At 39.6% G+C, this 26,016-nt stretch overlaps 1 protein-coding gene across 1 annotated transcript in view; it reads right to left on the minus strand.

Moving 5' to 3' along the window:
* LOC139465815 (protein crumbs-like) overlaps positions 1 to 26,016 on the minus strand; it is a 99,103-nt gene that overhangs the window by 18,349 nt on the left and 54,738 nt on the right. Inside the window, exons 13-28 of the mRNA XM_071247749.1 lie at positions 24,179 to 24,291; positions 22,211 to 22,522; positions 21,190 to 21,346; positions 19,467 to 19,713; positions 17,464 to 17,648; positions 15,848 to 15,947; positions 13,210 to 13,288; positions 10,962 to 11,114; positions 9,602 to 9,725; positions 8,341 to 8,622; positions 6,807 to 6,950; positions 6,148 to 6,333; positions 3,966 to 4,142; positions 3,107 to 3,223; positions 1,820 to 1,951; positions 290 to 417 (exon numbers count right to left, since the gene is read on the minus strand). Of these exons, the coding sequence (XP_071103850.1) occupies positions 290 to 417; positions 1,820 to 1,951; positions 3,107 to 3,223; positions 3,966 to 4,142; positions 6,148 to 6,333; positions 6,807 to 6,950; positions 8,341 to 8,622; positions 9,602 to 9,725; positions 10,962 to 11,114; positions 13,210 to 13,288; positions 15,848 to 15,947; positions 17,464 to 17,648; positions 19,467 to 19,713; positions 21,190 to 21,346; positions 22,211 to 22,522; positions 24,179 to 24,291 (2,636 nt within the window). The remainder of the gene's footprint in view (positions 1 to 289; positions 418 to 1,819; positions 1,952 to 3,106; positions 3,224 to 3,965; positions 4,143 to 6,147; positions 6,334 to 6,806; positions 6,951 to 8,340; positions 8,623 to 9,601; positions 9,726 to 10,961; positions 11,115 to 13,209; positions 13,289 to 15,847; positions 15,948 to 17,463; positions 17,649 to 19,466; positions 19,714 to 21,189; positions 21,347 to 22,210; positions 22,523 to 24,178; positions 24,292 to 26,016) is intronic.

The raw sequence follows: 26,016 nt of genomic DNA on the forward strand, positions 1-26,016 counted from the left end.
TGGCTTACAGTTTAGATCAGATAATGATTAAACAACATGGCAAATTTGGGACAGTAAATTAGTCAGGGATTGTTTGAGATCTGGAGTCCAGCTTTCACAGACTCCATGAAATTTTTCATTTCAAATTTGACATGTTCACAAGTTAATTGTTATTTATCTAAAGCTGTAGTCAAAGACTTGCATCATGGGCTGTCGTCCCTCATCAAGCTGACCCACTGTGATATAACTGAAATACTGTTCAAAGCAGTGTTAAACCAGACTCACTCACTCACTCTCATCAACTACTTACAACTTTCTCCACTTTCTCAGCTAGCTTTTTAAAGGCCTCCGAGTTCTTGTTCATTAGGTCTGCGGTCCAAACTTGATCCATCCCTGGAACCTGAGCAAAGACGATCTCCCCACCAAATGTGAAAGTGGCTGTGAGAAGGAACAAGAAAAATTGTTTCATGTCAAACCTTAATGTCAATGTAGTAGGGCGTGGAGTCATCCCACAGATGACATCCTTACCTTGTCAGCTTGCTCTTTGGTTCATGTGGACAAGGTGTCCGACCTCTAATCAGGAGGTCCGTGCTTTGAATCCCATCACGGGACTCAAAAATTTTATAGCCGCTACATCAGCACTGTTATAGAATCACTGTTCATCACAGTTCCTAATAAATAGCTTAACATTGTATTATTGTACAGTCAGATTTTGGTATATGAAAACTAGACATTGGACCACAAATCAGTCATAATAAGAAAGAATAAGCGGGTTACAGAGGAGGGTTGCATGGGTGCGCACACTACTTCTTTCAGACACCTTACATGTTAACTACGTGCTCTGCAGGGATTTCCTGCTCTCCAAGGTTGTTTTTTTATATGCAGAAATGAAGAATACCGTGTCTATTTTCTCGTAAACTAAGCCGGAAATAGCAATCAGCTGTGCACATGTTCTCGCAACAATCTACCGGTGATTCAGTCAAAAAAAAAAAAAAATACTGGATCCGCCTCTGAAGAGTTTTGTTATCAAGCACATCGTGGCCTTGTGATTGCACAAAGTGATGACACAGTTGATGGTAGAGGAAACAGCTTCAGGACTGTCTGGTGTTCTACAAATTGGCTTGTAATATGGTGATTGTCCTTGTATCTACTGCCCCAAAGGTATTGCAACATATTACTTCTAGGATCTCAGGTATTTGTATCCTACATTTGCTGATATCATTATATGAACCAGCCTCTTGCTTGATCTCTGATAGACCTTTCCTTGGTTACGTTCAAAAGTCGTGATAATAAATGTTTTGAGTGAGTGAGTGAGTGAGTGAGTGAGTGAGTGAGTGAGTGAGTGAGTGAGTGAGTGAGTGAGTGAGTGAGTGAGTGAGTGAGTGAGTGAGTGAGTGAGTGAGTGAGTGAGTGAGTGAGTGAGTGAGTGAGTGAGTGAGTGAGTGAGTGAGTGAGTGAGTGAGTGAGTGAGTGAGTGAGTGAGTGAGTGAGTGAGTGAGTGAGTGAGTGAGTGAGTGAGTGAGTGAGTGAGTGAGTGAGTGAGTGAGTGAGTGAGTGAGTGAGTGAGTGAGTGAGTGAGTGAGTGAGTGAGTGAGTGAGTGAGTGAGTGAGTGAGTGAGTGAGTGAGTGAGTGAGTGAGTGAGTGAGTGAGTGAGTGAGTGAGTGAGTGAGTGAGTGAGTGAGTGAGTGAGTGAGTGAGTGAGTGAGTGAGTGAGTGAGTGAGTGAGTGAGTGAGTGAGTGAGTGAGTGAGTGAGTGAGTATTGTTTTCTTTTGCAGCTAATTGCAGTGAACAGTGATTAGGATAAATTGACTGGCTTAATTCAACGATAAGCCAAATACCTTTAAGAGTGCAGTATCTGCCCTTGAAGGTGGGGCGACAGGACCACTTGCATCCTCCATCAGTGTTCTCACAGAACTGGCGGAGACTGTCCGTGTACCCAGGGCAGGTGTTAGCCTTACACTCATTTATATCTGCAAACATTGACATGATTTAACATCAGTCTATGAATGAATTATCTTAAAACTGAGTTTTTGTTTGTTTATTTGTTGTTTAATGCAATATTCCAGCTAGATGACGGCGGTCTGTAAATAATCGAGTCTTGACCAGAAATCCAGTGATTGGGATATGATGACATGCATCAACCAAGTCAGCGAGCCTGACCACCCGATCCCATTAGTCACCTCTTACGTCAAGCATGGGTTGCTGGAGACCTATTCTAACTCAGATCTCCACTTATAAGTGAGAGATGGAGTTAGCTTTCTTGCTGCTTTGAACAACATTTCAGTTACATTACAGCATGTCTGAAAGTCTGAAGTTGTAGTCAATTACCACTTCAGTGCCCAACCACACATATGTTGGCAACAGACAGGATCGTAGAGGGGTAAACCTGGGCCTTGAACCCAAAGCCAGCAGATCCTGGCATAGCTAAGGGATACAACTCCGCTCAGTCATGCAATGTCTTTACCATTGCGTTATTATATAAGAATAATGCAAAGCTTGAAGTCACCATCATACACGTAATACTCACTTTCTTCCTGAAAAATTAACAAAATACTGGACATTTAAACAATTGGCGAGTGAGTTTTATGCCAATTCAGCAATATCATAGCAATGTCATACAGAGGGGCACCAACTGCAGGAATAAGCTTCAAACACTGCATGAATAAGGAATCAATTGCAGAACTTGGGCTAGATGGGAGAACATTTTGCCCACTAGATCACCCTGTGGCCCCTGAAGGATGAACTAATGCTTGACACTTGAAGATATATCTAGACCTATCCAGAGGGGGATATTTGGCCCCAAGTCCGCAGCAAATAAGAGAGAAAATTTCCAAATTGGAATTAACCATTTTCCATGTCATGGTGTTAGTCATAATTAATGTTTTGGTTTTGTAGAGGTGACGTGTATTTCTCTGACAACAGGACCAATATAGCGGAATAGGCTTGAATGTTAAGTTTAACATAGAATACAAAGTTAATTTAACGTTAAAATACCTCTAGGGTTAAGGTAAACAACTATTAAGTGTCCCTATTTTAGACAAGATAAAAGATTTTCCTAACCTGCCTGCCAGGGGCACTAGATCCCTGTTACTGGTGGAACAAAAGATAATTGTATTATTTCTTACCGACACATTTGTTGTCCTGACGTTGGTAGCCCTGCATGCAGGAACAGCTGTAGTTGCCGAGGAGGTTGTTACACACGGCGTGGTCTCCACACACGTTGTCCACACACTCGTTCTTGTCTGCCAACAACAACGTTCACCTGGGTACTCCAACACTTGGATGAGGAAGATGTTTTTTATGCCACCGTTAGCAATATTTCAGCAATATCGTGGTGGGGAAACCAGAATTTGGCTTCACAATTTGCATCGTGTGGCAAAAAAAACCCGGGTGTGATAATCGGATGCTGTAGCCTTAAGGCCCCCCATCACACCCTAAAATTGTGAGGTAGAAGTTAACTCTCTTCACTCTGTAGGCACTGCAGCTCACTTTCCTTAACACTTTGCATTGCGTGGAGAAACAAACCCGGGCGTGACAATCAGACACTGTAGCCTCGAACAGAAACTTTTCATATCCATAAATTTGTGATATTGATCATAATTTATATTGAAACCAGCTGCGCAAAAATTTGATCATAACATCTGCTCTTGCAAGTTTATACTTAAGTTATTTGTAACGTTCCTTAATGTGGAGGACATTTCCAAAAATGACGCATCTGTTCCAAAAACGATGTCCAATGCAATTCCCTATTTTGACTTGTACCATATGTGCCCTTGTCTCATCATTTCAACAATTGACTTGTCTTTGCATGTGTTTGTGGTGGAGCAGGATACACTCACCTTTTCTCTAACACCTGGTATCATCACTATTTGATAGTTATTCATAAACATAGTCAGAATCAACTCTGCTTTTAGCAGCAATTTCTTATGAATATGGAAAGGGTACTGTTGCTTTTATTTAATGTAGCTAACATGCTCCACTTACCATAACACTTGATACCATCTCCTTCCAAACCATTTGGACATGTGCATGGGTTATCTGCTCTTGATTCATTGCAAGTAGCACCATGGAAACACTGACCATGACACACTGGTTTGCTTTGTTCACAGTAGTCTCCCTTTGTGTTTTCAGGACATCGGCAAAGTGCTTGGCTAAATAATCCTGAATTTAAATTAGGTAATACCAATCTGATTAGATAAAAGTACAACTACAGATTATCTACAGGGGATTATCGCTAATCTGAAACAACACTACAAGCGACAGATGATGACAAGCATGATGTAAAGTTTTGAGAAGAAACAAGACCATGTGATAAGCATACTGAATGCAATCAAGATGGTACATCGTGCGTGGCGGCAAGTCAATGCAACATCGATAAAGAACTGTTTCAGGAAAGGTGGCTTTGTATTGACGGATGGTGGGGCTGAGTGCGACAGTGAATTGGATGACATTTTGTTATCAGACTTGCGGGATGTATGGGCCGAATTAAAGAAGGTCACAGACATTCCATCAGAAGTGACACTCCAAGAATTCATAGATGCCGACAGAGATATTCTTGTTGCCGAACGTCTGAGCGATCACGAAATTATCCAGTCAATTGTTGACAAGCGAGATACATTGAATCTCACCCTATTGTCTTTTGAGATTCTCCCGGGGCTCATGATACATAGAATCTCACCCTATTGTCTTTTGAGATTCTCTCGGGGCTCATGGTACATAGAATCTAACCCTATTGTCTTTTAAGATTCTCTCGGGGCTCATGGTACGTAGAATCTCCCCCTATTGTCTTTTGAGATTCTCCTGGGGCTCATGATACATAGAATCTCACCCTTTTGTCTTTTAAGATTCTCTCAGGGCTCATGGTACATAGAATCTCACCCTATTGTCTTTTGAGATTCTCCCGGGGCTCATGGTACATAGAATCTCACCCTATTGTCTTTTGAGATTCTCCCGGGGCACATGGTAGGTAGAATCTCACCCTATTGTCTTTTGAGATTCTCTATTAGCTCATTACATCATATCGGGAGTTGTTTTGTATAGTGTACATCATGTAATATTATTCTGCTAATCTGACCAGAATATCTTTTGATATCAAATACATGTATATCAACGCAAACTGATAATTGTTGGTTGCCAAGGTGTTTTAAACATTTATCTATGAGTTATCAATATAAAGTTTATATTAAAGGCATGAGGGTGAGATTCTATTTATAATACAAAATGAACCTTCCCACTTTTTCAGTTTGTAAACAGCCATAAACAGTCTTGAGGGAAATAGTATAGCTAAGCAGCTTCAGTGGCAAAGTGATTAATGCATCATGGTTACCGATAACACCACAATCGGCTGCCAAGCATTGTGACACCATATCATAGAAGTGATATCTCCTTGGACATACATGTATACACACCGCCAAATGAAACGTGAATACCATACATGTTGGTTGATATTGGTTTCATGCATAAACGATCATACTGGAATGTTGTGTGAACCGGGGCTCATGACTGCATCACATGTGACGTCACAGATCCATGACTTGAGATACACCATTTGTCTCATGCAGGATTACTTTGGAAATAACGTGCAGCATATCGTTAAAGAAAAAAAGGACACTCGATGGTAATACTTGACTGATTGTTAGTTTTGTCATAATTGGAACACATTGGAAAGAGCTCTTCTTAACATACATACTTCTCTACATGTTTCTGCGGTTCACGTTTCTTTTGGCGATGAGCATATATCACGTGATCTCACCAAAGCAATATATCTCCTGTGAAAGCCAGTTGTGTAGGATAACTACAACATGACATTTACAATGTGAGTGAGTGAGTGAGTTGGGTTTAACACCGCTTTGAACAGTATTCAAGTCATATCACCAGGTTGTGGGAGGAAAGTCCGAATGGATGCAGGTCGCCAATGTTTACCACTTTAGTGAAACCCACGAGCATGGACATGGTGCTTACAGACCTAGAAACATTATCGAGGCAAACTGGGATTTGAACCCATAGTCTGAACCCACTCTACCCAGTAAATTGTGTTGACCCCCTATTTACAATGTGATGTATATATGTGTTCGTGACCATGGTCCCTTCTGAAACTCGATATGTATTGTCTGTGGACATTGAGTATCGAAGCTATTTCGACATACAGAGAATGCAGCTTCTGTACCTGAGGTTCTCTTCTCCTCGTAGTTGATGATGTTGTAGTCACACTGCGATGACTCTGCACACAGACACACTGCGACTGCCGGGGTATAGGTGGCATTGAGTCCGGCACTCGCCAGGAACTGGAAAGTTGTGTTTGTAGTTGTCAAGGCTGATGTTACATTCCATGTAAACTCGCCACTTGTCCTGTCTGAAATGAAATTGTATTCAATAAACAATCTTAGATAGAGAAGAAAGCTTCCACATTTTGGCTATCTTTTGTGATTTTTTACTTGATTTTCAATTGAATTTGTTTGTTTGTTGTTTGATGCCATACTCAGCAATATTCCAGCTATATGATGGCAGTCTGAAATAATCGTGTCTGGACCAGACAATCCAGTGATTGAGATCATGACCATCGATCTATGCAATTGGGATCCAATGACATGCCTCAACCACCTGATCCTGTTACTTGGCTCTTGAGACAAGCATGGGTTGCTGAAGACCAATTCTAACCCTGAATCATCCTTGAGCAATTTTGAAATGAAAAAGAATTTTATCTTACATATTATTTTACATGATTTTGATATCACTCTCACTCACTCGCTCACTCACTCACTCACTCACTCACTCACTCAGCAATACTTGAAGAGTTCATTCCATAGAATAACAAGTAACAATTACTGTAAGAGTATAAGGCCTGGTCTTCGGATGTTGTCACACTGTAGGTGGCGCCTGAGTCATTTGTTGCCTTGACAACCAGTGAAAAGTCTCCCTCAGTCACATTCCAAATTTGTGGTAACCCAAAAAATATGGGTGGTTTCATGTCTGAAACATATCAAGATTCATGATTATCAAGATTACTATCCCACTGAAGCATGCACCCATTTGTCTTCTTATATCAAAATATCCCGCTCATGACGAAATATTAATGAATTTCCTTTTTATGCAAATAATCATGCTGTATAACATTGCAGGAAGGAAAGGAGCTTGGCCATAGCTTGGTTTGTTTCTTTCTTTCCAGCTCACAGACATTTCAACATTTGAAAACTATCAACACAATAATGATGCCCTGAATAAATGAACATTTGCATTTATGAAAATTATTCAAAATGTTTAAAGAGTTTTTTAAACTCTTGAGTCCAAGATGAAAATTTGTGAACCATTTTCAGACAGTTTTTATTTAATTGTTATATTTTTATTTTGCTGAGCTTTGACATGAGAAACAAACAAATACAGCAGGTCTAAGGACAGATCAATTTAATTGTTAATAGACAAGTCTACCTAAACTTGGAAATGTAAAAAAACAATGATTAACAAATAAATTACAAGTGATTTCATAGCATTTCATTGGCTAAACAAAAATCCTTTTGTATGCATGTTTTCATTAAACGAAAAGAGATACAGCACGTCCACTCTCGGACTACTGTTTCCTGATTAGGGGACAATAGAAAGGACAGGGTTTGTGTTGCATTATTGCTCTGAGTGATGTCACTGATCTTAACTGTTGTTCACAGATTTGTGTGTGTTATTCAACTTAATAAATAAGCATACTTTGAAGTTATTATCATTGACATATTTATTTATAATACCATATTCGACATTATAAGAGCCCAGGGCGCTTTCAAAATTAGAAATAGGATTGTTAGAATATTATTTTGGTGAGAAAAACAGAGTTGAAAAATCGTAACTTTCGTGGTTTATGCTGACAGCCTGAAATGTTTATATACGACAGATATATTTTTCCAGAATTTAATTGCCAATAATTAAGGCTGCATATAACACACGAGTGCATATTATACACGAATAAAACAGTCTTGTGTACATTGATCAATCAGAAGGGGTGCTAATTGGGATCGTTCACTAGCCAGTACATTAGCAAATATAGCTGTGGGTGCTTATTAGAGCGGGGCGCTTATTACGTTAAATACGGTAATTGATTTCAGTATGTTTTTGCACTTATGGAGCTATCAATGTAAATATCGGTGTGCGATGTGGATTACAGCGTGCACTCAGGTCATCACGTATATATCTCCATAAATACAAACAATACTGAAAACAATTCAGGGTTTGCTTTAAAAAGGATTTATTAAACAACTTAAATTTAGCCTTAAAACATATATTTTGCCAGCTGCATCTTGATAAAAAAATACAAAACAAGAACACTAAATTGTCAGACCTTACTTCCAGAACCACTCAGCACACAAATTAGTCTTACTGAGAGTAGTTTCCTGGTCTTTGATGTCCTCCATCTTGGCCCTGAGACCAGCAGCAGCACTGGCATCAGACAGGGCCTTGTAGGAGACGAGACACGCAACATCGTCGCCGCAGGTGGTGTTGGCTGAGCCAATGGCTGTTACGTTGGAGCTGTACAGAGCATCTCTGTACACGGTAAAGTTGGAGTAGGAGAGCGGGGTGATTGACTGTGCCGATATGGAGGAGAAGTTGCCAGTGGCGAGGCTGTAGTTGAAGTGCGAGTCACCTTCAATCGTTACCTTGGCTGAAAGACAATGCATGTATAAAGTCATGGGAAGGCATTTAGAAGTAGGAGGAACAAGAACGTAACTTTTATGGATTACAACTTCCTTGTTATCTGTAACAAAGTTCAACGACTACTTCTTGACCTTTCAGATAATTCACCACCTACAATAGTCTGTCATACAGACCCTGAAACAAATATATCCAATACAGCCCATGCAAGTCTATAATGTTTGGTAAGTCTAGATTACTGCAGTATCTGAAAACGAAGAAAGTCTCTGGGCTCTTTTTTTTTATAGTTTATAACTATAATTTAACAACTGTTAAAATATATTCATTTCAGAGACTAGATGTTATTCTACTCCTATAAGTAGTTTATGACTATATTCACCATAATGAACGCCCTGTGCAGTAAGAAAATTGACAGGTGCTTATTTAAACCAAACATGAGTTAAATTTGTTTTCAGTGATTAAGCAGCAATGAACAAATGTTTGGTGAAGTAAAATGTTTTCTACAGTAGTTACTTGACAATTTTACCCCTAATAAAGTGTTTTCTGTAAAAACATACCGTATGTAATATACACAAGAAAATATGAACTGCTATGTAAATTTTCGTCTTAATAGGTTGTCAGGAACTTATTAAAATTACTGACCAATTGGTCGAGATTTAGTCAGGGTGCTTATTAGAGCAGGGTGCCTTACATGTCAAATACAGTTTATATATTATCTGAGATGCCCGACCCAAATTGAGGTTCATATTTTGGCTTAATCATGTGACGTTTTACCTACTTTGGCGGCATACTTATCAAAATGGACCTATCTTTCATTGGGGATTATCAATAAACTATGTCTGCAACACTTCCATTCTGATGTATGTCCAAGCTACTGTACACACATGATGTTACTGTAATTAATAGAGGCCTACAGGGTGACAGGACAGACATCACCAATTAATCTCTCCTGGCCTACGACTACTTGAGTTTGTAATGAAGACTTCTACCTGCATCAACAAGTTCCTGTGTGACTGTGTCTCTGGCCATGATAGTCACAAGTCCAGCATTGACGATAGCATTTTCAGCTTGGGGCACAAAGACTGACACAAGCAGCTGACCACTAGCTGTAACCTGTAAAATACAACACCATCTGCAGTCAAGATCTTACTGTTAACATCTCAACATATACACACCAAGAGTGAGTGAGTATGGTTTTAAGCCGCTTTTAGCAATATTCCAGCAATATCACTGCGGGGGACACCAGAAATGGGCTTCACACATTGTACCCATGTCGGGAATCGAACCCTGGTCTTTGGCGTGACGAGCTAACGCTTTAACCACTAGGCTACCCGACTGCCCCTACACACCAAGATCCCGAGCCCTGCAGCTTCTAGAGGCATACAATACAGGTAGATATAAACATGCCATATTTATAAATTATTTCATGATATGTTTTCAAAAAAAAGAATACAACTAAGAAATTCCGATTGTATGTTAACCACACACATCTGGGGCCTGGCAAAAAAGATAGATAATTGGAATTATTGTCAATGGGAAGAAATATTAACGATTATCGAAATGAAAATTGTGCCATCAATAATATATTACATAAACATTTTTGGATGAAATAAAGTTTAGATTTACCAAAATAGACTTGTTATTGTCAATAATGTCAATTGCTGAAGATGGAAAGTAACTGTTTTTGTTGCATCTCAAATGTCCACAAAGTAATCCCTGCATAAATGTGCCACCACTCACCAGTGGAGTGAAATATGTTGTTTTCTTTGGACTCTTTTTTTTGCGAATTTGCTCAAAGTTACTTCCCCGATATTTATTGATAATTGATTGATAAAGTAAGATCTACACCGAAACGTCACACTAATTGTTATAAAGAAGTTGTTCATCCATAGAACTCGTCTTACTTCATCACACCAACTTCTAAATGCCACTGAAAGAAGTTAATTGATTGATATTTGTTAACGACAGAGACCATATAATAATATTCTATTATATGGTCTCTGTTAACGATTATCGATCTCTATATGATCTGTATCGATAGCCATCCCTACACAAATCAATTTCCAAACAGCTGTATCCATGCTTGATACAACCCATGTTTAAACCCCCTGCTGACAGCACTACCTATCTCTAACCCTTGTTTTAAATTAACATGGTTTGGGGATTTGTATGTTTTATTTGGAAATGCTGGAAAAAAATAACTTTGGCTCAGGAATTACAAACAAACAAAAATGTCTGTTGGACAAGCTTGATGTCCTGAAAAAAAGAAAATTATTTGACGCCTTCTTGAGGAACAGAAATCGTATGTCTACTTCTAACAGAAACTCCCAGATCCAGTCTGCCACTCACCTGTACATAGGAGCCATACTGGAAAATGATTGTATCTCCATCCAGCATAAACTCCTCCTTCTCACTGCCGTTCTGAAGCATGACGCCTTTATGGTAGAACTCAACCGTGTTCTTACCAGCTCCGAGCCTGGCCTCCACAATGACATAATTCACCTGAAGTCAGGGATTCCATATCAGCAGATTGATAAATAACGTCAAGCAATTTGTTGCCCTTGCAGCAAGGCATTAGCAGAAAGTATTCATGGTAAGTCTTCAGAGTGATAAATAACGTCAAGCAATATGTTGCCCTTGCAGCAAGGCATTAGCAGAAAGTATTCATGGTAAGTCTTCAGAGTGATAAATAACGTCAAGCAATATGTTGCCCTTGCAGCAAGGCATTAGCAAAAAGTATTTATGGTAAGTCTTCAGAGTGATCAATAAAATCAAGCAATATGTTGCCCTTGCAGCAAGGCATTAGCAGAAAGTATAAATGGTATGTCTTCAGAGTGATAAATAAAGTCAAGCAATATGTTGCCCTTGCAGCAGGCATTAGCAGAAAGTATTCATGGTAAGTCTTCAGAGTGATAAATAAAGTCAAGCAATTTGTTGCCCTTGCAGCAAGCATTAGCAGAAAGTATTCATGGTAAGTCTTCAGATTGATAAATAACGTCAAGCAATATGTTGCCCTTGCAAAAAGGCATTAGCAGAAAGTTTTCATGGTAAGTCTTCAGAGTGATAAATAACGTCAAGCAATTTGTTGCCCTTGCAGCAAGGCATTAGCAGAAAGTATTCATGGTAAGTCTTCAGATTGATAAATAACGTCAAGTAATATGTTGCCCTTGCAGCAAGGCATTAGCAAAAAGTATTTATGGTAAGTCTTCAGAGTGATCAATAAAATCAAGCAATATGTTGCCCTTGCAGCAAGGCATTAGCAGAAAGTATAAATGGTATGTCTTCAGAGTGATAAATAAAGTCAAGCAATATGTTGCCCTTGCAGCAGGCATTAGCAGAAAGTATTCATGGTAAGTCTTCAGAGTGATAAATAAAGTCAAGCAATTTGTTGCCCTTGCAGCAAGCATTAGCAGAAAGTATTCATGGTAAGTCTTCAGATTGATAAATAACGTCAAGCAATATGTTGCCCTTGCAAAAAGGCATTAGCAGAAAGTTTTCATGGTAAGTCTTCAGAGTGATAAATAACGTCAAGCAATTTGTTGCCCTTGCAGCAAGGCATTAGCAGAAAGTATTCATGGTAAGTCTTCAGATTGATAAATAACGTCAAGTAATATGTTGCCCTTGCAGCAATGCATTAGCAGAAAGTATTCATGGTAAGTCTTCAGATTGATAAATAACGTCAAGCAATTTGTTGCCCTTGCAGCAAGGCATTAGGGGACAGTATTTATGGTAAGTCTTCAGAATGATAAATAACGTCAAGCAATATGTTGCCCTTGCAGCAATGCATTAGCAGAAAGTATTCATGGTAAGTCTTCAAATTGATAAATAAAATCAAGCAATATGTTGCCCTTGCAGAAAGGCATTAGGGGACTGTATTTATGGTAGTGTCTTACTGGAAGATAAATTTGCTATCTGGTTTGTCCAGCTGTTTGATTGTTTGTGAAAAATGTCCCTGAGCAACGTGACCTCATTGCTGTGCACTTTCATGAATTGAAGATGAGGTCGTACAGTTAATATAGATGATGTTATATGAGTGCCTCCCATATTTCCCGAGAACGAGTGTCGTAAACATAGTATGACATGAACACGAATATAATGTTCCATTTATTACCAAAGAAAGTGTCCACATACAGAGACGAAAATTAATGTATACCTATAAGGACAACAAGTCGCAACAGCAGCGGAACCACAATTTGTCGAATGCCGTCAACAATCTTCAGCTATGACTTTGTTGCTAGTGTCATTCCGACCTCACATCAGATTCAGAATGTCGTTGGCATGACGGAAACAATGATATGACCCTAGGGCACATATGAGTTTATGGACCCTGATATGATTGACCTCTTAGGTAATAAATCAGGTTATTTTACTGTGGGTTTGTGAAGGCTTAAGGCCACGTTGAACAGTATTTCAGTTATGTCAGTTTATAGTGAGTGAGATGGGTTTCACAAAAGTTGTACACATAAAACACCTGCATCACTTCGGGCTTTCCTCCCATATAAAGCTGATGCACTATGATGTAAGTGAAACACTATTTAGAGGGACTCAGTCGTTCCTTTTAATAATCACAAAGAAAAAACAAATTTCCATGTATTACCTGAATAGCAACGGCAGTGAGGGCTGTGATGTTGATGTTGTCAGCTACTCTTTCCATCCTTCCCTGTATCGATGCTCCACTGCAACCATGACCATTACATCAATGTACTGGTATTCATTGTGCTATGTGTCAGTCCCTGCTGCTCTAGAACCATGACCATTACATCAAATGTACTGGTATTCATTGTGCTATGTGTCAGTCCCTGCTGCTCTAGAACCATGACCATTACATCAATGTACTGGTATTCATTGTTCTATGTGTTAGTCCCTGCTGCTCTAGAACCATGACCATTACATCAATGTACTGGTATTCATTGTGCTATGTGTCAGTCCCTGCTGCTCTAGAACCATGACAATTACATCAATGTACTGGTATTCATTGTGCTATGTGTCAGTCCCTGCTGCTCTAGAACCATGACCATTACATCAATGTACTGGTATTCATTGTGCTATGTGTCAGTCCCTGCTGCTCTAGAACCATGACCATTACATCAATGTACTGGTATTCATTGTGCCATGTGTTAGTCACTGCTGCTCTAGAACCATGACCATTACATCAATGTACCGGTATTCATTGTTCTATGTGTCAGTCCCTGCTGCTCTAGAACCATGACCATTACATCAATGTACTGGTATTCATTGTGCTATGTGTCAGTCCCTGCTGCTCTAGAACCATGACCATTACATCAATGTACCGGTATTCATTGTGCCATGTGTTAGTCCCTGCTGCTCTAGAACCATGACCATTACATCAATGTACCGGTATTCATTGTTCTATGTGTCAGTCCCTGCTGCTCTAGAACCATGACCATTACATCAATGTACTGGTATTCATTGTGCTATGTGTTAGTCCCTGCTGATCAGAACCATGACATTTACATCAATGTACTGGTATTCATTGTGCTATGTGTTAGTCACTGCTGCTCTAGAACCATGACCATTACATCAATGTATTGGTATTCATTGTGCTATGTGTTACTCCCTGCTGCTCTAGAACCATGACAATTACATCAATGTACCGGTATTCATTGTGCTATGTGTTACTCCCTGCTGCTCTAGAACCATGACAATTACATCAATGTACTAGTATTCATTGTGCTATGTGTTAGTCCCTGCTGCTCTAGAACCATGGCAATTACATCAATGTACCGGTATTCATTGTGCTATGTGTTAGTCCCTGCTGATCAGAACCATGACATTTACATCAATGTACTGGTATTCATTGTGCTATGTGTTAGTCACTGCTGCTCTAGAACCATGACCATTACATCAATGTACTGGTATTCATTGTGCTATGTGTTAGTCTCTGCTGCTCTAGAACCATGGCCATTACATCAATGTATTGGTATTCATTGTGCTATGTGTTACTCCCTGCTGCTCTAGAACCATGACCATTACATCAATGTACTGGTATTCATTGTTCTATGTGTTAGGCTCTGCTGATCAGAACCATGACCATTACATCAATGTACTGGTATTCATTGTGCTATGTGTTAGTCCCTGCTGCTCTAGAACCATGACCATTACATCAATGTACTGGTATTCATTGTGCTATGTGTTAGTCTCTGCTGATCAGAACCATGTTGTGTTCTTCATGCTATGTCATATAGCAGTCATCATACCTGAATGGTTTCTACATCAGTAAAGGTATATAAACTTTAACTATTGTTTATACATAAAAGATAACATTGAAGTTGTATGTTGTAGTCCATTGAATACAATTTAAAATGAAGATTTCCCTGCAAAACATCTGTGTGAAATAACCTTTTTTTAATTAGGTATATTTTGTTAATTACATTACATCATGTGACATCATTTTACTTGATAAATAACGAAGGTGTGCACTGGTACGGTATCCTCCCCATTGGCCTACTTCCCATTTGGCCTACGCTTTTAGATGATTTAATTATGGTAAGTAATCGGTTGGTTGATCACTCACTAATTACCCGTCGCCCCCAGAGTGATGAAAATGAACCAGTCCAACAACAGAGAAATACAATCTAACAGAATCTTTTTAATGTAATTTAATAAGGATTCCTACTGCATCTGCTGATGCCAAGGATGATATTTCTCCTTGCTGGTGTCTGTCTCGGAGTCTGGACAGCTGACCATTGAGGTACACATATTTTCTCTTCTCATATTCTGACATTCATAACAAGAGCTAATTAAGCTCAAACCAAACCATTTTTGTCAATAGGGGTGTAGGTTGTTGTGGTAGGCCAAATGGGAAAGGTCACTGTACATGCACATAATATATCCACTTCAATCACTGTTAATATTGTTAATTGAGGGTGTAATTTGAGAACAAGGTGTCAGTACTTGCCTTCAATTGTTTATTGCCGCTTTGAACAGCAGCTCTTGGCCACGGACGTTTTTTGGTGACATGTGAGGTGCTCAGCTCATGAATTAACATTTTGCTTTCCATGTAAACATTATCGTTGACAGAGTACAAACGGAACAGGGTGAGTTCGCTATAACCGTAAATTTTGCTATGAGCGTGTTTGTTATATCCATCAACTTTATATGGTAAAATATATGGCAAATGACTGTGACCAAAAGAATAGTTTGTTATATCCGTCAGTTTGTTTTTAGCGTGTTCGTTATGAACGTAGTTTTCTGTATATGCTTCATTGACTTACTTGCTGCTGTTCCCGAACAGGACATACTCCCCAATGCCATTAAAGATGTAGGGTGATCCAGCTGTCTGCAGCTTTGACATGAGACCTCCCCCATAGTAGCCTAAAGACGAAGAAGACAACAGATCACAGAGATGTCTAGTTCTGCTGTATTCTTCTTGCAAAGTGCACACTAAAGAAAGCCAGCTGTTTCAAGGGTCTGTGCTCATCCAGTAAGTTTTGATATTTTCCTGAAGCAATGAGATCACTGGATCTCATAACATTGGAAATTGCCTGTCAATCAATCTGTACTGATGTACGCAAGTTTGTCCTGTTATCACCTTATCTTTCAATTAAATGTATTCCTTGTATATCTAGACATGTCATTTTGTCTAGTGGTGTTTTATCACAAATTTCACATTTTCATTTTCACTTTTTTATGTCCTGTTCATTCTGAAGCGGTACGATGTAGTTCCTGACTGTGCACAGTATAGGGCATAGCAATTTTCCTCAAAACTTGTACCCAAGAATAGGCGTTCACATTGAGTGCATTTCAGACACAAGGAAATGTAGAACAGTGAAACCCTGGAAATCTGAAATTGCCAGGATTACTGTAAATCTTGAAATTAATGAGTCTCCAAATTAATACGACTGCTGACCCCTTGCCAAAAACGTGACTCAAAGTCTATGTGACTCCCCCCATCCCATCCCCAGTGGAATGATACATATCCTTACCTTAATCCAATCAAACACAAATAGCACCGCTTATTATAACTTAGTAAAGCACTTCCATTATAACAATAAACAGTATTTTCCTAAAAGCAACACACAGTTTATATGTTTATTTTGTTGACTGGCATTTAGGAAGTTCAAAGACGATAAAATAATTGAACCAACAACTGTTCACTGATTGGAGTGGTCAATGATGCCTAGTTTGACATGAGTTGGTAGAACTCTTGACCCCAGTAGTGGCAACTCACCGGATGCCTATAGTGTAATTCCTATTCTTTAAATGACATTGTTCTGTACTTGTTACAACACCCGTCTATAAACCATGTTTGTGTATAGATTCACGTTGGTATTTCCGCTATCCAAAGTGTGCAGTGAGGCTGTCTTATTGTTCATAGTCATTTTGGAGACATAAATGTGAAGTTTCGTTGATGCGAACAAAGACCACTCGTATTTTTCGCATTTAATTCACACTTTCAATTAATTTCAAGATTTACAGTATCACATTTCCAGAATAACAAGTGCAAAAGTCAGCGTGGCTCACTAATACCCCAGACCGGCCTAGTGTGTCAGTAGTTACAAATTAAATAGCTAGGATAGGGTTAGGGTTTGAAAAAATCATAAAAAAATGGAAAATTAATAAAAACAATTTTTTTCTTTTGTCTGCACCACTCCATATGACACTGATTATATGTACAAAGTTTGAGATGAATCCACTGAATAGTTTAAGAGAAATCGCGCGGACAAAGTTTTCGAGCGGACGGACGGATGGACGGAACCTTGGTATAACAATATAACCCCAACATTTTGTCGGGGGTATAACAAATCATGGTTGGTGAGTAGTGTCACATTGTACACAGCAGAGCATCACCAGTAGTACATGACCAAGGGTTTGTGTGAAGGACACTCACCTGTAGTCACATCAATGTAGTTGGCACAGGTGTCAGATGGGTACTTGGCATAAAACACTTTACACACATGGCTGCTGGGGCCACAGCAGATGCTGTTGACCATGTCAATGTTGCCTGCTACTGTGGTATTGCTGCTCCTTGGGTAGCCTGCTCCTCTCTCATTGGACAGAAGAGTTCCGTAGACTCTGAAAAGAGTGTGATGAAGTCAGTGAATGAGCAGGTGAATCTTGCTTCATGCTACAGTCTGCAGTAGTTTCCAGGTAGGTCTGGGCAGACTTTAAATAATGAAGTCAGGGCCAGACAGTCCTATGTTTGGCAGCATTATCAGCAACGCATCAGTCGTGTATGTTTGTTTTTTTGTTTAATGCTGCACTCAGCAATATTCCATCTATATGACGACAGTCTGTAAATAATCGAATCTCGGACAGATTTACATCATAATCATTAATCTACAAACTTGGGATACAATGACATGCATCAACCAAGTCAGTGAGCCTGACCACTTGATCCTGTTACTTGATTCTTAGGTCAGGGAGTCAACATTTGCCGCCACAAGCCATCAATCAACAGAGATCAAGGCTATTTTATCCTGTCAGCCTACTATGAACTCATTAGGCAATAATCACTTATCCTGTTAAATTGGCCTCATGTCCTTATTGGCTTCCACCTATGTGTACTCTGTCCATTGTGTGGTGACAGTATCACCTTCTGTTGTCATTACTCACTCATGTTATCCCACTCATGTATGTGTAGCAGGGCGTGGAGTCATCCCACAGATGACATCCTTACCTTGTCAGCTTGCTGACGAGCTTAACCTCTTTGGTCATGTGGACAAGGCGTCCGACCTCTGATCAGAAGGTCTGTGGTTCGAATCCCTTCACGGGACTCGGAAATTTTATGGCCGCTACATTGGTGCCCAACGTGGGGCTGAGCACGTTCATATCAAATTTGAGCAAAATAAGCCACAGTACCCTACTAGGCGATCCGGGACGTGCCTTCTGTTGACGGGGGAGTATGTAGCAGGGCATGGAGTCATCCCACAGATGACATCCTTACCTTGTCAGCTTGCTGACGGGGTTAACCTCTTTGGTCATATGGACAAGGCGTCCGACCTCTGATCAGAAGGTCTGTGGTTCGAATCCCTTCACGGGACTCGGAAATTTTACGGCCGCTACATATGCATTGTTGTAACTGTTAATCCTCTACTATTAATCCTCCACCTACTATATATATTCTGTACAATGTCCCTCATTCAGTCTTGCTTGACAATAGTATAAGGATGTATACTAAAACGTTGCTTTTTACAGTATTAAAGAAGTTGTTATCCATAAAATTGTGTCTACCTTGTCAGGACAAGCACATTTGCTTATGAGGGAAAGCATATGAGCCGTCATAAAAATTTCGAGTCCCATGATGGGATTCAAACCACGGACCTTCTGACCCGAGGTTGGACACCTTGTCCAAATGACAAAAGACGTTAACACCGTCAGCAAGCTGACAAGGCAAGGATGTCATCGGCGGAATGACTCCACGCCCTGCTACATACTTTTCCGTCAACAGAAGGCACCTCATAGTAGGGTACTGAGACTTATTTTAGTGAAATTTAATATGAACATGCTCAGCCCAACATTGGGTGCCAATATAGCGGCCCTAAAATTTCCCGTGATGGGATTTAAACCACAGACCTTCAGAAATTGCTGAAGACCTATTCTAACACGGATCTTCACGGGTAAAATGTTGTGCACAATTATTTCCCTTTGATCTTTCCGGATCTGCTGGTCATGGGTTTTAATTCCAAATTTATATTTTACCAAAACAGTACCCATCTACAACCTGCATCATTTCCTTGCTCATTAAGTTGACATGATCAGTTTAACTGAAATATTGCGATAATAAATCACCACTCCCTAACAGCATGACAACACACAATAATATACAATGAGTGTTCATTATAATGGAAGATGTGTACAGTTCTTTTCTTGTAATAATGCATAATTACTTACTGGTCATAACAACATGTTCCTCTCGCAGGGTCAAACCTAAGAATGGCACAGTTATCAGTGTCGTTATAGATGAACCGTTTGTCAAGCAGAGCCTGCTTTCTTGTACAAGGACACTTGTTTCTGAAATACGCGTTATCAGAATTTGGTGCAGGTATTTCTTCTAGCTGGTCCAGACATTTGTAGTTCATATTAGTTGGTAGAGTACCGGTAACATTGAACATCCTGTAGACTTCGCGACTACGGCTTCCTGCAATACAAATAAAGTACATTGTGTGAAACTTATACTTTCTAAGCCCATTAAATGATTGTGCATGAATCACACAGCAACTGTGCATGAACCACACAGCAACTGTGCATGAATCACACAGCAACTATGCATGAACCACACAGCAACTATGCATGAATCACTCACACAGCAACTATGCCTGAATCACACGGAAACTATGCCTGAATCACACAGCAACTATGCATGAACCACACAGCAACTGTGCACATGAATCACACAGCAACTGTGCATGAATCACACAGCAACTATGCATGAACCACACAGGAACTATGCATGAACAACACAGCAACTATGCATGAATCACTCACACAGCAACTATGCATGAATCACACAGCAACTGTGCATGAATCACACAGCAACTTTGCATGAATCACACAGCAACTATGCATGAATCACTCACAGCAACTGTGCATGAATCACTCACACAGCAACTATGCATGAACCACACAGCAACTGTGCACATGAATCACACAGCAACTTTGCATGAATCACACAGCAACTATGCATGAACCACACAGCAACTGTGCATGAATCACACAGCAACTGTGCATGAATCACACAGCAACTATACATGAACCACACAGCAACTATGCATGAATCACACAGCAACTGTGCATGAATCACACAGCAACTTTGCATGAATCACACAGCAACTATACATGAACCACACAGCAACTGTGCATGAATCACACAGCAACTATGCATGAATCACACAGCAACTTTGCATGAATCACAAAGCAACTGTGCATGAATCACTTACACAGGAACTATGCATGAATCACAGAGCAACTGTGCATGAATCACTCACACAGGAACTATGCATGAATCACACAGCAACTATGCATGAATCACACAACTGTGCATGAATCACACAGCAACTGTGCATTAACCACACAGCAACTATGCATGAACCACAGCAACTGTGCATGAATCACACAGCAACTATGCATGAACCACACAGCAACTGTGCATGAATCACCCAGCAACTGTGCATGAATCACTCACACAGGAACTATGCATGAACCATACAGCAACTGTGCATGAACCACACAGCAACTATGCATGAACCACACAGCAACTATGTATGAACCACACAGCAACTATGCATGAACCACACAGCAACTATGTATGAACCACACAGCAACTGTGCATGAACCACACAGCAACTATGCATGAACCATACAGCAACTATGTATGAACCACACAGCAACTATGCACAACCACACAGCAACTATGTATGAACCACACAGCAACTATGCATGAAGCACACACAGCAACCATGCATGAATCACTCACACACAACCGCTATTACTCACTCACTCACTCACCTATAAACACACTCAAACACTGTAACTTGATATCTCTCCCACTGACATAGTATTGATCTACATACCACTAAATCCCTTTTCCTCACAATGAAGCGGTTGAAATATTTACCTGTGGCAACAGGAGTAAGGAGAGATGGCGCTGCCTGTGTGCTGTAACCTCGGGATATCACCACGGTGGAGTCATTGGCCAGATTGAGTCCATCATACGCAAACAAGGCGTAGGTCTTCTGCCCATTGGTAGCCAACACTCCTTGGAAAGTCACATTCTGAAATAAAGCTCTGTCATGACTGTTTCACATGGAAACTAAAACAATGGTGGTAAGATGTATGCTTGCTTATAATGCAACATACTTCAGAATTACTTCTGACCAGATTGTGGGTCCAACAAAGTGGTAAACGTCTTAGACCTGCATCACTTCGGGTTTTCCTTCCACATTATGCTGACACGTCATGTAAAGCTCCAGATAGGCAGCATATTTGCGTAAAATACCCTCGTCAAAATATTCAAAACCCAACTGGTTTCAATTAACTTGCGTATTGAATTGCATGCATTAAATGAAAAACTCAAATGTATAAAAATAGCACGCGTAAATACCCAATGAATCTTTTGGGGCTAATTTCCGTGAGCTAATCTCCAAAACACAATAACGAGATAGTTTACTTTCCGAGTCAAGCCTATATATTTAGAACAGTTATATACATCTAAAACATTTCATTTTTTTTTAAATCTTAAAATGTACACTCTCTTTGGGAAAAAACAACAGATTGATGAATAGATGAGTTAAAAAAATATTGGTTACCCAATGAAAAATGTAATAACCCAATTAAAATAGAAACCCTAGAGTAAAAATTCACTTGCTCAAAAAGTTATCTACGTCATGATATAACAAAAATACTGTTCAAAGTCATGTTAAACCAAACTCACCCTCTCTTACCAGATTGCTTAAATGATAATTAATTACATGTATTTTTGGGGCCATGAAAAAATGTAACATAAAATGAGGCGGGGGGAGATATGATACAGTCTTGAGACCATTTCATCCCCCACCGCCCCAGGAAATAATAACCCCATTCCCCTATTTGAAATAAATTTGAATGAAAGTGTAATAATGTCATTGTTGAGGCCTCACCTGGAATCCCTTGTACTGATCGGCTGGGTAGGGAATGACATCAGCCCAGGTCACCACTAGGGCATATTCTATTGCAATGTTCTCAGATAATTTGTTAAATATCACATCCTGTATTGCACCTAATGTTTTGGTCGAGTTTGATTGATACTGCATGTATTGACTGACATAGAGGGCAGCACCTTCCGCTGGGACATCCCAGTGTGACCAATAGGGAGCCACCACAGTGACATCTGTTGGCCAGTCGCTGGCATTAAGTGCTGGGTTTTTTAAACTTCTGTATTGGTCAAGGAGGATGTAGCCGTCCCGACTGACCTGAAACAAAGCATATGAGCTATAGAATGTACCACATTAGTCATATATAATCTTCAGGGAGATTGGTTGCCCATTCGTCACTTCTCGCCCCTTTCTGTAACCTGCAAGAAGACTCGTCCCCCTATCGATGAATGTTATGTGCCAAAATACGACAAACCAATCCGAATGCACGTATGATTTCAAGTACTTCGTCAAAGAATCCCTCACAAATAAGTTTTGATTTTACATATGTCTCGCATCTAAATATATACCCAAGACACAGTTAAATGTGTTCAATCATACTGTATAATTTCGCACTCCCCGGTGTGATTTAAATTGCATCTGAAATATATATAATATATGGGGAAATATATGTGAACCATTACGCAACGAGTTGACAATTGTTTTAGGTGTGCCCGTTTGCACTAAGACGGAACCAGGTTGCAAAAATGGCCATGAGAGGGGCACGAGTAGCTATTCGGCTTGTCCTGGAATAACACGAGTTGGTCACGAATGATTTGTTGCCATGTTCTGCCAACACTTCTGGCAAAAGAACAAATCTGAATGTGTGTTTATAACATGTTAAACAGTAAGACAATTTGTCATCCAAATCTGGCTTCCACAGGAGCCATTACTAGGTTGAGATGAAGCGATATCTCCTCATATCGGTGATCTCCTTCGAGATATCACTGCAATTTTACTGCATCACAATGCTTTGCAGACCATTGTGACATCATCACGATACGGATTGACGATACTCCTCAAAGAGTTCGAAATGATGAAATCACTGAAATACAGTGAATACAGTAAATCCTCAATAACTCTAAACATGTTAATTCAAATATTGTTTAAGAATCGCTATCAGTAGTATGGCCTATTATTACCTACGAGGGCAAACATAATGGGGTTCATAAAAAACATATGTGCCCTAGGGTCATATCCCATCACGAGACAACAGTGTATTGTTTCCGTCATCCGGATGGCATTATTGATGTCATTCAAATCTTATTGTGACGTGAGGTCGGAAAGACATCCCACTAGAAACAACGTCATAGCTAAAGATTGTTGATGTCATTTGACAAATTGTGGTTCCGTTGCTGTTGCGACTTGCTGTCCTAACAGGTAACCACTAAAATTGGTCTCTGTATGTAGACATCATCTTCGGTAATAAATAGAACATCATATTTGTGTTCATGTATACTAAGTTTACAACACTCGTGCCTATATTCAAGGATTTCCCTCGCTCTCAATTGGGAAATACTGTAATTTAGACACTTATGTCGTTAACATAGTATGACATGATCCTGAATATAATATCCTCTATTTATCGGTGATCTGCTTTACCTTGAGCTACCGATGTATTTTCACTTGTCTCTATTCCCATATAGTTTTACTATTTTCATCTACACATAAATATCAAACTTACTCATGGGACAACAGACTATCTCCATCAACAGTTGCCAAGGATGTAAGATGAAGGATTCAAAATATATAAAAATGTTCATCATCCTGTTCATTAAAATTAGTAAAATTTTACAGCAACTTCAAAATCTACTATCGTACATGTTCGTGAAAGTAAAGATCCAACTTTTACAAAACCTCAAATTATTATTTGAAATATCTGATCCCCACTCAATATTTAGAAGAAACATGCATAATCTTAAAACTGTGTCTTACATAGAGTGCAACATATCTCTTCCCGAAGTATTGCAGCCCTCCAGGCGCAAAGAAGGGTCCGTAGATCTCTCGGTCACCACTCACGGCCTGACTGCTCTCAAACAACAGGGTTTCTGCACAAATAGAAGATGGGGCAGTTTGTAAAACAAGATCTAATTGTCATGGTTACCATACAATCCTATGGTAGATCTCTCGGTCACCACTCACGGCCTGACTGCTCTCAAACAACAGGGTTTCTGCACAAATAGAAGATGGGGCAGTTTGTAAAACAAGATCTAATTGTCATTGTTACCACACAATTCTATGGTATATTTCTCGGTCACCACTCACGGCCTGACTGCTGTCAAACAACAGGGTTTCTGCACAAATAGAGGATGGGCCAGTTTGTAAAAACAAGATCTAATTGTCATGGTTACCATACAATCCTATGGTATATTTCTCAGTCACCACTCACGGCCTGACTGCTGTCAAACAACAGGGTTTCTGCACAAATAGAAGATGGGCCAGTTTGTAAAAACAAGATCTAATTGTCATGGTTACCATGGTGCCAGGTCAGCATGAATGGTGGTGCCCCTCTGCACTGAGCATAACCCCAGGTAAGCTAAGGGTGAGACATGGCCTCTCTGTCTCTTTGTGTCTAACATCATAAACATGCCTAAATCATAAGGACTTAGTCATCAAGATTGTTTAGGATGGCAGTAGAGGGTAGTCACTGAAGACAATGCAGATAAGCTTTGTTTGTTTGTTTAACGCTGCACTAAGCAATATTCCAGCTGTATGACAGAGGACTGTAGATAATCGAGTCTGGATCAGACAATCCAGTATTTGACATCACAAGCATTGATTTATGTAAATGGGATATGATGACATGCATCTACCAATTGCAAGTCGGCGGGCTTACCCACTTGATCCCTTAAGTTGTCTCTTAAGACAAACATGGGTTGCTGAATACAAAATCTAACTTAGAATCTAACAACACATCTCAAATGAGGATTAGAGTCTGGCTGTATAAGGCTTAAATAAATAAAAGAATTGATTCTCAGGAAATGGCTTTTGAAAATATAGTGCGGATGGGCGGTGTTTTTTTGTTGTTGTTGTTCAAGCTAGTACATAACCAGATTTTGTTGAAAATAATTTTGGTGAAATCCTGTTGTTCTTAAGTATTGTAGCATTTCACTGCTGAGGTTGTGTGTTCAAGACCTGGAATACTTAACAATTCGTTTTTTTTAAAAATGGAAATAAAAACAAAATGTGCGGTTGATGTTGTAATGATGCGGGTGGTGCTTGAGAACCAAAACTACCGTATTCGACGTAATAAGCGCCCAGGGTGCCCTCGAAATTAGAAACAGGGGGCTCGTATTTGAATATTATTTTGGTGAAAAAAAAACAGAGTTGAAAGATAAATTTCGTGGTTTATGCTGACAGCCTGAAATGACAGATTTATTATTCTAGAATTTAATTGCCCATAATTAAGGGTGCATATGATACACGAGTGTGTATTATACGCGATTAAATAAGTCTTGTGAACATTGATCAATCATAAGGGGTACTAATTGGGATTGTTCACTAGCCAATATATTAGCAAAAACCGCCGTGGGCACTTATTAGAGCGGGGCGCTTACGTCGAATACAGTATTATTTTTTTTAGCCTATGTAATCTCAGTTAAGTGATCAAAGATTACATTAAGGATACCACGATAGCCTCATGTTGGTAATATGCTCTTGGGCTGAGTGACTCCATAGTACATCGGATACTATATGCCTAAGAACTATATTTTCAATCTGATATGAGAGATAATTATTTAAAATATTAAAACTCTTCCATTGTTTAACCAGAG

Source organism: Haliotis cracherodii, unplaced genomic scaffold (assembly GCF_022045235.1).
Source record: "Haliotis cracherodii isolate W230 unplaced genomic scaffold, xgHalCrac1.p SCAF_18, whole genome shotgun sequence".
NCBI classification, from domain to species: Eukaryota; Metazoa; Mollusca; class Gastropoda; order Lepetellida; family Haliotidae; genus Haliotis; species Haliotis cracherodii.